At 40.2% G+C, this 17989-nt stretch overlaps 1 protein-coding gene across 1 annotated transcript in view; it reads left to right on the top strand.

Annotated features, from left to right (window-relative positions):
- Positions 1 to 373: 373 nt before the first annotated feature.
- ubash3bb (ubiquitin associated and SH3 domain containing Bb) overlaps positions 374 to 17989 on the top strand; it is a 43782-nt gene continuing 26166 nt past the window's right edge. Inside the window, exon 1 of the mRNA XM_061073142.1 lies at positions 374 to 531. Within this exon, the coding sequence (XP_060929125.1) occupies positions 404 to 531 (128 nt within the window). The 5' untranslated portion in view covers positions 374 to 403. The remainder of the gene's footprint in view (positions 532 to 17989) is intronic.

The raw sequence follows: 17989 nt of genomic DNA, 5'->3' as shown, positions 1-17989 counted from the left end.
ATAATCCACTGTATACTTAGATTTTTATCTTCACTTATATTCTTTGGACTTAATACTGTTATGATATTATAATAGTTGTATAGTGTGCTGTGATCTTGGAGCAAACTGGCACATCCCTCTGAATTAATACATGTATCTGTTAGTTGAGGATGAACCCACCTGGCCACTCTGGAGAATATATCATATCAGCAGCTTCCCCTCAGGCCTGATCCACATGTGTAACCGCGCTGAGGCTCCGTGAACCAGTGGATCTCATTCGCTGCTCCTCCAGTGGGCGGAGTAGCTCTGCTAGCAGCCGCTCTCTCCTCCACTCATGCGGACCCGCTGACTGTGATGGACTAGCCGGAGGTCGCTCTGGTGCTCGGACTGTCGGTGCTGGGGGCTCGGGGCGACCCGCTGGACCATGGCTGCCAAAGACGACCTGTACAGTAAGATCCTTCCGCGGAGGCTCCGGCAGAACCGAGCGGGCTCAGTGAAATGCGGCTCCAACCTTGACGTGCTGCTGTCCATGGGCTTCCCCAGACCAAGGGCGTGAGTATCCTGACCGGAATGCACGGACATGTTACATACACATGTGTGTTTGTGTGTGTGTGTGTGTGTGGAAGATGACATGCAAGACCCAGCGGGTGCGGAGACCTGACCTGGGCATGGAGCAGCGGGTCTGTGGTGGTGGCAGACAGCGGACGGGTCACACGCAGCATCCCTCCTCTACACTCGCTATTTCCCCGTGTCGCTAGTTGCTGCCGTCCCACAACACACAGCTGTATATTCATCCACAGTAAATATATAGTTCAGTGTGTTGGAGCAGATTTAGATTCATTCAGGACTAGAGAAGCATCGTGGAGCTGTCAGGAATGGAGCAGTCAAAGTTAACAGAGGTGGAGGAGTTAGCATCAAAACACACCCACATTTCGAATGTGTGTGACTTTCTGTGGCTCAGTTAGAGTTGCGGTTCTCAAAATTAACTTTGTTGAGACATACAGTTTGTTTGGATGAATGTTTAATGTTTGCTAACTCAGTTCAGTCAAATAAGTTGGAACCTGGGTCAACGTTTCAGCCATGTTCATGACGAGCTGTCATATGTGAGCTGTTCAGAAAAGAGTTAGGAGTCATGAAGTCATGAAGTCATGACTGTGTGTGTGTATGTGTGTGTGTGTGTGTGTGTGTGTGTGTGTCACAGGCTACTTTTGGGGTCCAGTTATATGGGGACAGAAGTAATTTACCCAATCATAAAACAGATGATCTTTTTTGTGGGGTCAGAGTTAGGGTTCAGGCAAGTCTCCTTAAAACTAATGCAAGACTATGTAAAGTCCCCAAAAGTCCTCTATTACACTCCTTGTGTGTGTGGTGCTCTTGTACAGCTATCTTTGTGAGGACCAGATCGAGTCTCTCAACCGACGGAGTGAGGACATTTTGGCAAAGAGAGGACATTTCGGCCGGTCCTCACCTTGTGAACCCCCCCCCCCTCTTCTATGGACTGCTTGGGGGTTATGACTTTGTTTTAGGGTCGGGTTTAGAATTAGGTTAAGGTTAGCTTAAGGGTTAGGGTTAGGTATTTAGTTTGGATGGTTAGGGTTCCGATAAGGGGCTGCGGAATGCATTATGCCAATAAGTGTCCTCACTAAGATAGCTGTACAAACACGTGTGTGTGTGGAGGGGAATCACCCAGTGTCCTCTGCTGCTGCTGAATGGAGGGACTGTCTTTTCGCCTCTCCAGATCAGTGAGTTCATATCTGTCTTGTTGGCTACAGGCTCTCACTGTAAACACAACACTACTGTCTACTGTATACCACCAACAAGGAAAGCAGCAGGTCACACTACAAGCTATACACGCAGCAGCAGAGTACAGCTGGTCGGATCTTTTAGTCTGTGGGATATATCCGCGGTTGATGTATTCACAAATGTTCTGTGGTCGGTTGTCTGTCAGAGGTAGAAATGAGGACTTGCTTAAATCACATCTGTTCATGAAGTAGAGGTCGATAGTGTCAGCTCTGTCACTGGTTAATCCATGAATGGATTCCTGGCAATGATTTTAGGTTACTGACTGACTGAATGGACTGAGACAGTGAGGTAAGACATAAGTCTGGGGCAGAACAAGGTAATAATGTAAAAGCAGCAATAAGGATTTGTATCTGTAACATACAAACATGCAGTGCTATTTTGTGTTCTGTTGTCAGGTTAAATTGGTAATGTTAACTAACTCACTCATGAGTTGGGTACCATTGCATTTTATGTCGTTGTCAGCAATACTGTACTTTTTGTATTCTAATCTTTCCCTTTAAATAGAATGCAGTCCACAATATTGCCACAGTTTAATTTAGCATAAATCAGTACCCGGTAGAACCAAAATAATTAAGTCAGTAACCTTAGATGCAAATACTTTGCACCTGCTGAGAGGCTTTTTATAGCTGAAACTAGTTTTTCCGGAATCAGCCGAATAAGTTGAATACACAACATATTGCATTACGTACATTTTTTTATTGTTATAGGGTTATTTTCGCAAACATGTTCAGAAACAATCACACATCCAGCAGATACAGTAATAATAAGTAACTTTTATTCAGACTAAGTGATGAAGTTCCACTTTTACTGCTGGATACAGAACAGATGGTGTTCGATGGATTTATCAGAGGTTTCTGCTGTATACAGCTGCATAATGTATCCAACAATGATGGGAGACCGTGTTTACCCATGTATGAAATTTACACTTTACTTTTAGCACTCTTTTTATTTCTCAATTCATTGATATATTGTTTTCTCAATAAAATGCCAAAAATTAGTGAATGCTGTTATATTTCCCCACAAACCAAGGTGATGTTTTTAATATTTGCGCAGCTAGAATCCGTGAATATTTTTGCTGAAGAAATTACTAAAATGTTTCTGATTTGAATTGTTGCTGGTCTAATAATGACAACTGCAATGATGTAATTCTGCCTGAAAAATAAGAACTTTAACTACTAACATTGTGACACATTTTACAATTGTAAACTGTGTGATACATTTTACAATTGAGAAAAAATATAATGTAAATACTCTCTGATGTACACACTATGTAACTACGATGCTGTGTTTAAGTTGCTATGTCTTTGGCATTTCTTCACTGGAATTTCTTATCATTGATTGCTTGGCATATTCACCAGTGTTGCTATTTCTACAGTAACTAGCTATTGGCAAGTCAATTCATCACTATCCATTAATGTAAAAAACATCACTTCCTGTGTATTAGAGCATTTTCCAAGGAATGACCTCTCTGACTCATTTTGGTCAGAGCAGCAGATGGAAAAGCTTTCATAACCGGTCTATGGTGGAATCAGCTTTGTTTCACATTAATTAGCAAAATTATGCAAAGCTATTTTTATCCGTATTATTTGAAGTTGGTGAGGAAGTATTACAGGACTTCTCTTTTTCTGTAGTTTATACACTCAGCATTGGAGGCCCCTCCACCCCTTCACCCAGACAGATGTCACTTGTGAAGAGTGCATAAGCGTTTGAAAGTGTGCTGTGGTTTGCTGAATGGACACAGCAGACGACGACAGGCCCCCAGGCAGGCCATCTAGCAGTCTGGCCTAGAACACACTCCCGCAGGGAAGCCACAACCTCTTTTATATCAGCCCACGACTACTTGGCCTGGACAAGGCCACTTATTAATCCCCTTTCTCTGGCTGGCTGTCTCTCTTTTTTCCTGTCTCGAGGTTGACCCACTAAATTTTCTGACCAACTTCAGGTGTCCTGGTTCTGTTGTGTAGAAAGATGACATTTATCTGATGTTTCTTTGGGGCAATCCCTACTGAAGACTACTGAAAGTTCCTGAATGGCGAAGTTACATTTGGTAACAATCTAATTATATTCAAGTGCTATTTGGGACAAATTATGGAAACAAAGTCAGTTTCAAATTTTTTATTGTTGTGCTCACTGCCTTCCCTAAATTAATTCCCCTTTACGCAGGGTTGTACTGGGAAACAAATTCAGCATTGGAATCACGTTTGGAAAGAAACAAAGCTCCCTTCAAAAAGCCGCAATTCCCATCACAACTCTAAAGGAACTTTTTAAACTACTGTATATTTTATCAAGGCAAACTTCTTTAACCCTCATGCCTCTTAATATTAACATTTTCTGCAAGTGGAAGAGCGAACATCATGTTCTTCCTAATTCTTCATAAGGCATGTTCATCAAAGACCAAATAGAAACGCTGTCATGCATTTTCAAAAATGATGCTTAGTTTGAACTAATTCTGAAAGAAATCAGATCTACAGATTAGTATATAAAGTATATATAATACATAATCTACATAATTCTGATTAAAAAAAATCTTTCCATTATTAACAGTTGGCATTTCCATCATCATGGAGCCAGGAAATTACTTCAGGTCTGCTGCACATCAACTGCAGGTTAAATCCCACTGAAGACAAAATCAATGCACACATTATTCAACTCTCTGGAGAGAAAAGGCTTCCAGCGAGTCATAAGGTGCATCTCTCTGACTTTGTAAATGATAGTCTTGTGCAAGTCGGAAAACTCCTATAACGTAATGATCAATTATACATGAAACAAACAGAGTCATGCTTGTTTTTACAAAAATAGCCTGCAGGCTGCTTAAATGTCGCTGCCGGTTGGCACAGATTGATGAGAGAGGGTGCATCATTGACAATTTATAAGATAATTTCAGTTCAATCAGATCTGAGTTTTAGATTTTAGATTTAGAATTAGGTTATATTGAGAAGATTCTCCACATGAGAAGATGCCCATCATTTCCACTGTGGTCCTTGTTGAAGAGAAGAGACACGTACTTGTGGGTGAAGATAATGTTATGGAGATATAATCATGTCTGTGAACTTCTCACACTGTCTCACGCTGCAGCAATTAGTGCAGCGACTCTTGTGCTCTGTGTGCATTACACAAGAGCAGTTCAGGGACTGTATTGAGTTGAATGTAACCTTGGAAGTGCTCAAAGCCCACTGCACAGTCTCTGTAGTTATGGCGTAAAAAATGTAGCAAAATGGATCAATCATGTTTGAGCAGGCTTTGGTTGCCCGCAGGTAAATAGTCGGAATGGAGAGAAAAAGAGATGGAACTCATTGACCGAAAAGCATCGGCTATCAGCCTTTTAATTGAGCTGCATTCATTTGCGGAATTGTGGATAGCTGTTTATATATAATAGTCAAAATATTGTTTGGGCCTAAAACACCTACTGATAGTATCACTGTTTGTGTTCTGTTTGGAGACGTTCATAAACGATGTATGGCAAACACTTAAGACAGAGTCTTGGCCTGGATATCTGCTGTACAAGAGGCGCCCAAATAATGCTTGTTGCCCATACCCTTTGTTTCATTAGTGTGAAAGTAATTCATAGATTGGTCCAATAGTAGTGTGCAGCAAAGTATATGGATGTCTAACATCGGATGCACAGACTACTGTAGCATTACAATGAAATGTACGTTCATTATTATATTAATCGGGTATTGAAGTGGTGTCATTTGTTGTTTGGGTTTCATGGGGGAAATATTACGACTTCAGGTGTAAAACCACCAAGACATCTGATCTTAGAATATTGTTTGTGCCGGGGGATATTTCATCTCCTGATTACTTTTAGACAAATCATCAGGATCCAATTGTGTCTGTATTTCTGGGTTTTTTATTTGCACAAGATATTATTAGACGGACAGATTGAAATTAAAATAAAACAGATAAGGAGTGATGGATTTTTTTCTCTCTCCACACTGTCTCCACTCTGTCTCGTTAGTATGATGGGATCAGTGATTTGGGATACTAAGTTTTAGCTTAATAATTCAAGTTAGTACTCTGAAACTGTGCCATCTTCTCTTGTAAGTGCCATCTTCTCTTGGCGTTGTAACCCTAAGTAACACAAAGAGTGCCATGACGCTCTTAAAAGCAGTGAACATTTGACTGAATTGGCATTGCAGCGCATTGCATAAATGTACCAATGCAGTATTTATTCACCCAAAGTTTTAGAGCTGCAGAAGAAAACTTGTAACCTTTGTGATACTGTTTATGCAGCTTTATTTAAGCTCAACATGTAGTTGTTTTTTTAGTTCATGAAGCAAGATTGAAGTTCCTAAGCTCTGTCAGATGGTCACCCACTCACTTCCTGTGTAGATAAACTGCCAGACTGGTCGTAAAACTGTATACTGTCACACAGAACTGTAATGCACAACTTGTGTATCCTTTGCAGCTCAGAGGTGCATCTGAAAACATTGTGCCAGATGAACACTCAACCTATATACACTGACTGTGTGCGCCATCTTTGCACTGCGCCTCCCCGGTGCTGATTTGATGTCTTTCCTACCATTTCACAACAGCTGTCAACAGAGGAAATGTGTTTTCTGTATAGCTCAGCTCAAGCATTGCAAATTTGCTGATTTGAAAGAGGAAAAGAAAATGTCTACATATAGTATGTGGGTTCTCCGCTGGTACATCTGAGAGTCGCATATAGAATATCCCAGCTTTGGAAAAACTGAAGTGCTGTGGAGTTAGCAACTCTCATGAATTATTTAATCATTCCCTTTTTTTAAATCCCTGTATCTTTGAAACGCATATGAATATGATTTTTCCCCCACAGAACATTTCCATTCTGCCTTCACAAATTGGTTTCAGCTCTTTGAAACTGTTTGAAGTAGGTTGTAAAGTCATAAGAATATACCTATTATTTCATTTGCTGTGTCATCATTATATGTCTGGCTCAGCAGGGAGCGTCTAACAAGGTCATATAAATGTCATTAGTCTCCTTCCTGAAACAAGAGAGGTGCATCACTGTCTGGATATAGCTTCCTTCGGTTACTAGTGCACTTCCACTGGAGCTTGGTGATCATATCATGGTTCATTTGAAGCTGTGTCCAGAAGCAAGGAAAGAGACAGCGCTATCAGATTATGGAGCCATTACTCAAATATCCCCAAAAGACACTTTGAAATTCAAGGTAGTGGCACTGCAGGGTTTGCATTACAAATTATCTGCAATTAAATCCCATTCCCAAAAACGAAAAGATCTACTAATAATAGTTTGTTTAAAATGTTCTTTCATGCCTTTCAAGATCTTGTGCATAGAGGTTAATACCCACAGTGTTCATCTGGCTCTTCTTCATTTCTTCTGTGTTTGATTCTTAGAACCAGAAGACCTTTGTTCAGTCAAACCTGAATCAACTGAATGTGGAGGAAAATTCAGGAAAAGTGACGTTTCAGATAATTTTTCCATGGAGGTGGAGGCTTTACTGGACGCTAGAGTCATGGGCTTATTGAATGTCATCAATAATCCGCTGGTAAATCAGTTTCCGCTGCACTTTGTCACTTTTTCTTTACCTTTTTGCAATATTTCACAAACTCTTATTAAAAATCATTATTTAAAGAGGTTGATGTCAACACACATATGCTGGCGGGCTGTTGTCAGATTTTTAATAAATGTCTGATATCAGTCCCATGTGTCTGTCAGACCTCAGTAAGCCGCTCTTAGGACAGCTGCCTGCCTACAGCTGCTGTGTCTGGAGCAGGCTTCATATTTAGGCCTAGGGGCTGCTGGGATTGACAGCTGTCCCCTGCCTCCCTCTGTAAAGCACCCAACTGCTTCTGTCTGCTCGGCTCAGGACTTTGATAGTATACGCAATATAGACAATATAAGCAAACACTAACATTAGCAACAATCCACAATCCCACAAACCCAAAATGAAGCATTAAAAAAACTCACACCTCTGACAGAGAGCTGCAAATTTTACAAGGCACCCGCATGAACATTTCAAAGATAAAAAAAATATCTTCCACTATGGCAGGATTTTGCCGACTCCACCTCAGCTGAGTTGCTTGCAGTGCACCTTGCAGGAATGCAGAATATTGTCTTTGCAAGGTGCTGCAACTTTGAGAATGAGCGGCCTTGTTTCTCCTAAAAGAAAGCAAATATCCAGTGATGACTTTTCCAATTTGCCCATTTCATCCACCCAAACCCATTCGCTATTATCAGAAAGGGTAATTTTTATACCCTACACACCCGACTTGCGGCTCACTCTGCAGGGAAAAATTGCAATCCACGCATCACTATTGTGTTCAGACCTGTGTGGAATAGAAAGTTAGTCATCTCCAGGTGTGATAAGTTATAATGCAAGGTTTTCATTTATAGTTGTACAAGCCTGATGAGCTGCAATTCCAAGAAGAATCCCCACCAGACCAAAGCAAAATATTTTTTAGTTAACAAAACAAAAAATAATCCCAATGAAATAATAAAAGAAAACACCAAATATCCACTTGCTTGGAAATCAATAATGATATGACATTGGGCCCATCTGTGCAGCGCTGTTCCAAAACGTGAGTCAGCCTCTCCGTTGTTGCCGGGGCAACCTTTAAAGTGATGTGTATCCTTGTGGGCCAGTTTATTAAATATTCATTGTAAAAATGTAATGCACTGGTCACCTACAGGGAGATTTTCAATAGGTTGTCCCTGCTGAAACTCACTGTGTAAAACATCAACTCTCTGCAGCTGCAGTCGAGTTCTCTACAAACAACAGCATCAAACTGTTGCTGCAGCTGCTCATGAACACATATCCATGCTCTCCTGCACATTTTAAATATTTATTTTCTCTTTCGTGTCCTTTTAAAAAACATTTCTACTGTGCAAAGCTGAAACTCTTAAACCGTGCAACTGTCTGGTGGAAAGAAGGCAGATTGTGCTTCTGCTCTGTTAAAGCAAAAAGTTCTCTCTTTTCCTTTAGCAGAATGAATAGATCCAACTAGCCCCGCACACACACACACCACAGGCGCGCACACACACACACACACACAAATAGACCTTGCATTGATGTTAACCTAAGCACAAGTCACATCTTACCACTTACCTAGCCAGGCCCTCAGAAAAATGTAGTTTTGCCCCATCAGGACTGAGCTTTGGTCCCAATGAGGTTTACCGGTCCAGACAAGGTCAGTGTTTATACTGGATTAGGTCCCACAGAGATACTAAAAGCAAGTACACCCACAATAATCTGTGAACACAGTTGCCATTTGTTTTTGTAAGCAGGCCACTACAGTGTTGAGGGGATCAGGAACTAACGTAGATTCAATCTCAATCTCATGCCTAATTTAATGTGTGTGTGTGTGTGTGTGTGTGTGTGTGTGTGTGTGTGTGTGTGTGTGTGTGTGTGTGTGTTTATTCATAGGCACTATTTCACTTTTGGTACATGTTTGCTGCTGTTTGCATGTGTGTGGTGTGTGTGTGTGTGTGTATTCAGTAATGACTGAGCCATCTGTGCCTGTACAACCTTTGCCAATACAGCGACTGGAGCAGCTCCAGCAGCCAGCTTCCTCGAGCTGCTGCCGTCTGCCTTCACACTCACACTCACTTCGCTGAGACACGACAGGAAGCTTCTTCATCTTGGACCGGCTTCCTGCTCCATTCTCTCTCCCACTGCGCTCCACTAATCCTGCTGCATGACTGGATCGAAATGATTGTGGTGGAAAATGGATCTGGAGACACAATTAATTATAGGCCAGATTGGATGTGACTACTGCTTCTGTTATTGAATATTTCCTAAAGTCAGACAGAATATTGCAATTCATTTTAGTTTAGGTTCAAATTCATTCAAATATAACATGTATCTGTTGTTTCCTGAGACTGATATAGAGATAAAACGCAGCTCCTGCACGACTGCACTTCAATTTTAATGTTACATGATATCTAATCTCTAGCTGCATGAACAAGCAAGTGCTGCATCTTGACAGGAAAAACTGTTCAGCCTTTCATGAAGAGGTACTCATATATTCTTCTTTATTTAAGTGTGCAGATTGTAGCATATTGCAACTGCATGTTGATACCAGAAGACATTGCGGGGTAGAGAAAGATTAGAGGATCTGGGAATGATATGAGTTTAAAGAAAATTAATAATTTAATTTCAATTTCTAAAGACAGATAAAAGCATATAATAGTAGAACTAAATGTATGTATTAACTGAAGGCTTAAAGTGTGTGATTGACTGAGTTGGTGTGTCGTCAGTACACTGGTGAGATCAATATACTGTATTTTGCTGTTGTTGTTTGCTGTTGTTGTTCGTGTGTCTCAGTAATCCCTCAAGGGAGGTGTTTGGTGTTAGGTGGTAATGATTTCCATTGTATATTTTAGAAAGCATTTATGTATAAATAATCTACAAGAACATGTACCTGTATGCTCCACTACTGCTGCCCCTCATCCAGCATATGTTAGATCCTCTGGTTAATTTTTATGCTTCCATATGCTGCGTGGGAAGAAGTGTGTTTAGCGCATGTACTCTGCATCCACAACCAATCCATCCGTCCGTCTCTCTGTCTGTTTTTCTATTTGACAGTTGACAGGTTTTTGTCAGGGCTTTAACGTTAAAAACCTTATGTATTCTGCAAGTTGAAGGACCATGTTTAAAGTGTTCCCTCCTTTGTGGGATCCAAAGTTTTCTTCTCAACTATAGCATGGAGCCATTTTGTGTACATGTCTGTGTGTGTGCAGTCAAGAAGAAGAGATATGCATGTGTTACGCAAGTAAGATTAACTGCATTTTATTCCAATAATGATAATAATACACTTTATTCTATTGCACCTTTCTTAATACCCAGAAGAGCAATGGAGGAAGAGCATGTAGGGTTCAGGAAGGGATGTTGAGATGGTCTGACAGCTATGAGGCCAGCCAGGTTCATATCAGTGATAAACAAATGTACATAGTACGGTGAGCATTGATTTTCATGGCATGGTATATAGTGAGAGACCAGGATAGGGCTGCCATCCTAGTATTAATGCAGTAGTCAGGTGTGATGAAGGACCAGCTTTTAATTGGTTCATTTTTGAGAACAATAATCTTTGGTCTCCACTGTTGTCTGTGATTATCTTGAGCTTGTCTTGGCGTGTGCACACTTCTCATTAATTACATCATGCATCCTGAGTCTTGTCTCTCTCCATTTTCTCCAAGAGCTGTACGTGATCTGTTGAGTGCTGGAGCAGCATTATTAAACTGTGTCGTGTGTTCTCTCACACAACCTCAACCTGGCTGACTGGCTTCTGCTCACTGACTTTATTAAACGTCAGTGTGTGAACATACTACTGTTTTTTCACGGAGATACTAATATAAACTGCATTTTAATGTGAATGGGGTTCACCCATAATGATGAACAGTCACGCTACTTTGAAACGTCACACAGCTTTTTCAGCTCATTTAAGCTTATTGTTTTTGGTTGTATGGCAACAAAACTGACGCCATTTGCTGCAGGGAAAGAACTTAATTGACTCAGCGACTGCGTTTACATGAACACCAAGTATTCTGAATCAGACAATAATCTGAACAATCTGATCAACAGAATTTTCTGATTACCTTGACCAGAATATGATCATACTCCTAATGAGCAATAATATAATGAAGACATATGGAGTATTCTGATCTTAGTTGCAGTATAGCAGCAGACCACCCAGTGATGACACAAGTGGAGCTGTGGTTCTGGTTGTTGATAAGGGCCAGGGAGGAAAATGGCTGTTTGTCAATATCAAGCTTTTAACAGTGGAATATGAATGAGATTCTCATGCTATCCATTAGTATGTGTGTGTGTGTGTCTGTGTGTCTGTGTGTGTGTGAATGTGTGTGTGTCTGTGTGTACATTTGGAATTGGAGTTGAATCAGAGAGTGAACACGTTGTCTTAACAGTGAACAGGGGGTGGGCCTGGGTGGCCCCAGCGTCTGTAGTCTTTCTCCAACAAGGAAAAATTAGGTTTAATGAGCTGTAAGGACAAACAACACAGAAATGAGCCGTGGAGAAAGGCGCTTATTGTTTCCCCGAAGACACCAACACAAAGTTCATTTAACAAACGGGCTGAATCTCTTCTTATTACTGAGGAGATTAGAGTTTTAGCTCGACAAACATTTCCTGGAGGCAGAGCTGGCCAAGAAGCACACGTCATTTCACTGTAGAGCCAAAGCTTAACTCCTCCATGCCTCGTTCAGGAAGCTTAAAATGCTCTTGTCATGTTGTGTTCTTGTTGAGACTGTGTCAGTCTCCCTTTCCATTTACCAGTTTGTTTGGAACCAAAATGGTCAGTTTGATTAATGATAAGTATCAGAGGGTGGATCCTGCACATGCCCTGTATATACCCAAATCAGGCAATGGTGAAGGTTCCTCTACTGCCATTTCGTAATTATGTAATTTATAACCAAGGATGACGAAGTGTTGGTTCATAATAATCATATAATCACATAACGTCATATGATGGGGAATCATTTTAAGATTTATATATAAGCTTTGGTTTGTCTCATTTGCAGACATCTTGGATATAAATGTATGACCTTTGACATTTCATGTCAACACTAGCCCTTTATCCAGACTGCATGGGCAAGATTTTTAATGTAAAGCTAACGTTACTAACTTTTTTCAAATACATTTTTCCATGAAATATGCTAGAAATATTGTTATAATTAGAAGTGCCATCAAGACTTATTGAACTTCTTGCCGGTAATCCAGAGAATTTCTCCTCTAAATAGTCTGAGCAAACCTTGCCCTTCAAACCAATCAGAGAAGGCCAAAGTCAAGGGTGGGATTCAATCTTCGCCTTCTTTGCCTCCTCCAACTCCAACTCCAGCTCTTCAACTTCGGACAAGTAGTGTTTTCATATTTACATCTGCCATTGCCACTACCAGGGAAAAGCTCCCGATAGCGTCAAGGGAAAACAAAAGCGCAATCCTCTGAATGCATTGGTTGGAATGTGGCAGACTTAGTTCCTTATAGTGCTGTATATTGAGTCTTAATTTTTCTGTTTTCGGTTCAGAGAGAATTGTGTAGTGAAACAGAGGCTTATAGGAAACCGATCTGAAAGCTGATTGCATAAACATTTCATAGCCATTACTATTTATTTACTTTACAGTGATGAATTAGGGACACCTAAATTTAGATATGTATAAGATAATTGATAAAAAAATTTGAATTAGAAGTTAAACTGTGGCAGTGATTGTATATATCATGTAGAAAATGTTCCATTATGTAAAGTGTGGAGCATCTACATCCCTGCACGCTAAACTCAAGCATCCATGCAGAAGTCTGAATGCATCCATGATTTCTTCTATTCATAATGCTTCATGGTTCTAGTGTGCCTGCTAACATTCAGAGTGTGTTTCCATGTAACTCTAAAAATTGTTGTCAAGGAGGCAAAGAGCGATGTTCTAGAGAAGACGATTCATATTTAAAATTGTCACAATATCAGCAGCTTGAATCCCAAAGCGTCTCAGTTGGGGCTAAAGTGTAGCGTATGTTTGTCTAGCTGCTGGAGACTCCCTGGAACAATGTACAGTAAAACAGGAAAAAGATTATCAGTTCTATTATTGTGAGGACGGAAGTTTGTATCCCCATCCGCCGCACACAGCACAATGTTGGCTTAGTATAGAAGCAAAGTGTGTGAGAAGAAACACACAGTGGATCTGCCAATGCCTATACAGAATAGAAAGTGTTGGCCATTTTTATTTTCAAAACATCCATGTTTTTTTTCTATTTCATGTTAAAATCAGTTTTATGGGTTGAGATTAGACGAAATTTTTTAGGTCACGGTAACTTATAACTCATACGGATGCGCATGAGTCGGACTGATTCATGACTTCGCTCAGAAAAGTCAACCAATATGAGCATTTCACATCGGTTTCTATGTATATGTTTTCCATTATGTGCCGGTATAAAAACTCCCCTTTTACAGAATAATGCAGAAAATCGCTTGCTGTTCGAAATGGTGTCATGAAATAGTCTGTCTAGAACAATTTGTAGTTTGTTATGAGTTTGATAATGATATTATTATGATAATTATTGCCAGTTCATATCACCCAATATATTGTTGGTATCAAATGTTTTGCCAACCTGAGTCTCCCAACACAGCCAGACGACACCCGCTCAACACTAAACTTCTTTAATACCAAAATCATGCTATTACCCCGGACATAACCTTTTCTGGTAGCAGCTCAAATCAGCTCTCTGGCTTTGTCGCGCTCTGTGCCTGTCCAGTCTCTCTGTGTCATGTGTGTGTGTACTCTCCATGTGTGTCAGTCCGCCTGCGCATGCAGTCTTGCTAAAAGTTTAGGAACCACTCTATTATCTGTCTTCCTGTACTGTGACAGTGTTAAAGCAGTGAAACAGTGAGACAGAGAGGAACAGAGTCCTGTTGTTTTACCTCTGTGGTTACTGTGGTGATCTGCCTCACAAATCCGTTTCGGTTCACATATATATATATACGCCTGTTTGTATATCGATGTGTTTGTGTGTGTGTGTGTGTGTGTGTGTGTGTGGTCATTGGCTTGTGTGCTGTCTTGCAAATGTGTGTGTTGCCAGATTTGTAAACAGGAAGTGTGAGGATGCATGCAGTCAGAGGACAAACAGCCATGGGATTTCCCACAGTGACAGAACTTCTCAGCTGAACGAGGCTTCCAGTGAGTGGGTGGTGTTTGTGTGTGTGTGTGTGTGTGTGTGTTTTTCCTTTAACATGGGTGGGCCAGTTTATGGTTCCTGGACAGCTGATAAACAGCATGAGACCAGAAGAGTTTAATTATCGCAGTTAAATACCTGCATGTGTTTAATCAGATCAGATTTTAAGAAAATAAATTTGGGTTAAAAAGGTCTTGTAGATGCTTAATTTCCACCAACGAACCTTAGTGTCTTAACAGTCTCAGTCTCGACTGTAATAAAAGGCAAATGTGAGAGATGAGAGAGTCAGCTGGTGTCGGTGCAGTTGGTGTGGTGGTATCAGGGCCTGTTTTCACATATGTCACATTAATCTATGGGAGCAGGCAGAACAAATCATGTTGAGCAGTTGTCAGACAAAGCAGGGAGGGGCTCATAGCAACCCAAATTAGCTACCATCATCACTGTCAAGACAACTGGTTGAGACAGCTGCTTACAGGTTTGTTGTGTGTGGCAGTTACCTGTTTGTCCGTCTCCTCATCTTCTAAAAAGTGTTACTCACAGAGATAGACTGAACTTCAGTCCACACTACAAGTGTGCAGCCTTTACAATGCTAGTCACAGTGCTGATATGTTTATGTGAACTGTAACACTTGCTGTGTGCAGCAGCAGCCGCAGACACACAAGTGTTGCTGGACCATGCTACACTGAGACCCCAAACCCCCACCCCCCATCCACCTGCTGTATTGTCTGGTGACACAACAGCCTGACAGTTTTCCCTGTACTGTGAAGTAGTGGCTATGTGTGCTTTATTGGTACTGTTGCTAGAAAATGTGCGTATCGCAAGATACAGAGATGTTAACCTCTGACATCTTGCAACAAAAAACAAACAAAAATCTTTTTCTCAATTCTTTACTAGATGACTAACAACTTACTGATTTCAGAAGTCTCTGTCCATCAGTCTGTCTGTCTGTCTGTCTGTGTATTGTTAAGGGCCCATTGAAAAGTGCAGCCGCGGTGGTGCAGCTTCAGGGTTCTGTGGGCTGAATCCAGCAGTCAGTCTTAACTTGCAGCAGCTCAGTTACAGCAGTTAACTTTTACAGTTTCATATAGAAACCTGCAACCAGCATTCCTGCCGGCCAAGCAAACAGCCCATTCCAAACATGCAGGTTTACATTACCACTGCACTGATATGAGATAATGGTGAACAATGAGTGGCTTTGGTGCGTTTTATGTGAGATTGTTTATTAAGATGTTGTTTTGCTCTGGGAATATATAACTCACTCAAATCGGTCGATTTGTCACAGTGATCTACAGTTTGTGTTTATGTTTTTTTCGTTATGTTCGTTAAGTTCTTATTCCTGTATTCCAAAAGTGCAAAATAAATCAGGTGTTTTATGCTATTTTAACGGCTAGATAGCTTTGTTTGGCTAGCCTCGAGTGTAGGTGAGGAGCAGACTACAAACGGTCTGGCATGTTCGTTTCTATCGAACTCCACGCCCCCAGATATTTTTCATTTTCAGACTTAGTCTTTAGACACAGCCGACATTAACTCAAGTGACATCACTAAAGGATGTTTATCAGATTTCACGCAGCTCCCTCTGCACAACAAGTGTTACTACTTTTCTTATACAATGGTATTCCCAAAGACCTTTGTGTCTGTGCTCATTTTGTAGATTAACCCTTCATATACTCCTAACATCTTGTTAATGGATGCCAGTATGAAGCTGATGCTAGTCAGACAACGAGTATCTCTAATTATGAAATAGGAATGACCAAAATATAGTAAAATCAATGATTTTTATTTTTGTATTTTATTCCTAATGCCTTCATGACATATCTCTGTTTCACTAAAGGACATTTTAGTCACAGTTTTTTCTAAAGGTTACTATGGAATAATATGGAGGTTACTTAGTGTGAAAAATAAATTACTAAATATTTCCTCATGTGGATTGGAGTGGGTTTATGTTCTCATTCTCAATTGTAAGTCATACTCTTGCATGATAACAATGAAGCCCCACTGCATAAAAGATGCAGGATGTCTAGGTATGACTGGTCAATGGAAATAACACTTCATATAGCTTTGGAATAATCATTTAAAATGTTAAAGGTGATATACAAGACTTCAACCCTTAATATAGGAGCCAAACTATTTTCTATGTTAAGAGCACAGAGTTGTCCTCCCACATTTAATCGATTAATTCATTATCCCATCAATTCTAAATCAAATCAGTGTCTGTCCACCATTTTTTATCTTTTATGATGAAATTATCGTATTATTTGACAGTTGCTGAATATTCAGATTAACTATAGAACATTTTATAGAACATGTGCAAACACACCAGAAAATGTTGAAATTACTGTCTTTATTTGTGACATATTTTTCCTAAAGAGACAAAAAGATGAAAAACTGGACCCATTCACAAAAGATTAAATAAAGTATACAGCATACATGAATGAATAAAAAAGTAATGCATCTCTAGTTCAACCCATTCTTCTGTAATTGGGGCAGTTACATTGTGAACGTTTATGCCAGTGCACCAGTGCGAATCAGTGAATCTTACCATCCCAGCTGTAGGGAGATATGGAGCGACAGCAGGAGGATAAGGAGGCTGAAAGGAATAAATTGACCTCACCTACGTTTTATATGATGTTGAAGTAAAAGGTTAAAGAGGGATTTGAATTTAAAAATGCTAAAAAAAAACATATTGAAACACACGTATGAAACTATAGTGTGGACAGGGAAATAAATTAATAATAAATTGGAAGATGCGTTTTCCATTTTAGCAGAGCAGAAATTTAGATGCATAATTTTACATAGCAAATCTGCACCATGTAAAATGATATGCTGCTGCAAACTGTTGGGAGTCCGTTTTTGCCATCAGAGTAGATTATATTCTGATTCAGAGAAGGGTCTGTCAACACTTCCTTAGACTATGAAGTTCAGGCCATTCTTCATAATCTCTGTTGTATAACATGTTTATAATGATTACCTGTTATGTTCTAGGCCATCGTGTAATCATTTAGTTAAAGTTTAATTGTTAAACATTATGTGCTGCATGATGTATAAGTATGCGCAGTGCTGTGTTGCGTGGGTGTGTTGCGCACTGCCTTGTCTCTTTCTCTTCCTGTCTCTCTGTGAGTCGAGCTGTTAACAGAGCATCTCTCTGTAAAACTTGCTTTCACATCTCTGTGGGCGAAAATGAGTGTGGGTTTCTCACACTTTTCTCATAAATGTCGTAAAGATGACAGATTGACCCTGTATGTTATATAAGTGGTAAACATATTTAGAGCTACTACACATCTGTACAAATTGGTGCTTGAGCTGAAGTGTGTTTACAGCCTGAAAATGATTGAAATGTGTGCATGTACTGTAATGTTTGGGTTTGATAAGGGAGTGGCTAAAGCAGCTGTTAGGCAAACAACTTCCGGACTTGTCATTATTTTAAATGTGAAACAAACCAGCTCTCATAGCTTGTATTTAGATTTTTTTCTCATCTTTCTTTCATTAGTGATGGGGAAAATCAGCATTAAGCATTTTCCAACAAAGGCCTTTTATTCCATTCTTCTCTCAACCCACACTGTTCTGCATACTCACAGGTGGAAAGGTTGAGACTG

Source organism: Limanda limanda, chromosome 6 (genome assembly GCF_963576545.1).
Source record: "Limanda limanda chromosome 6, fLimLim1.1, whole genome shotgun sequence".
Taxonomy (NCBI): Eukaryota; Metazoa; Chordata; class Actinopteri; order Pleuronectiformes; family Pleuronectidae; genus Limanda; species Limanda limanda.
This window is presented reverse-complemented; position numbering and strand designations above follow the sequence as displayed.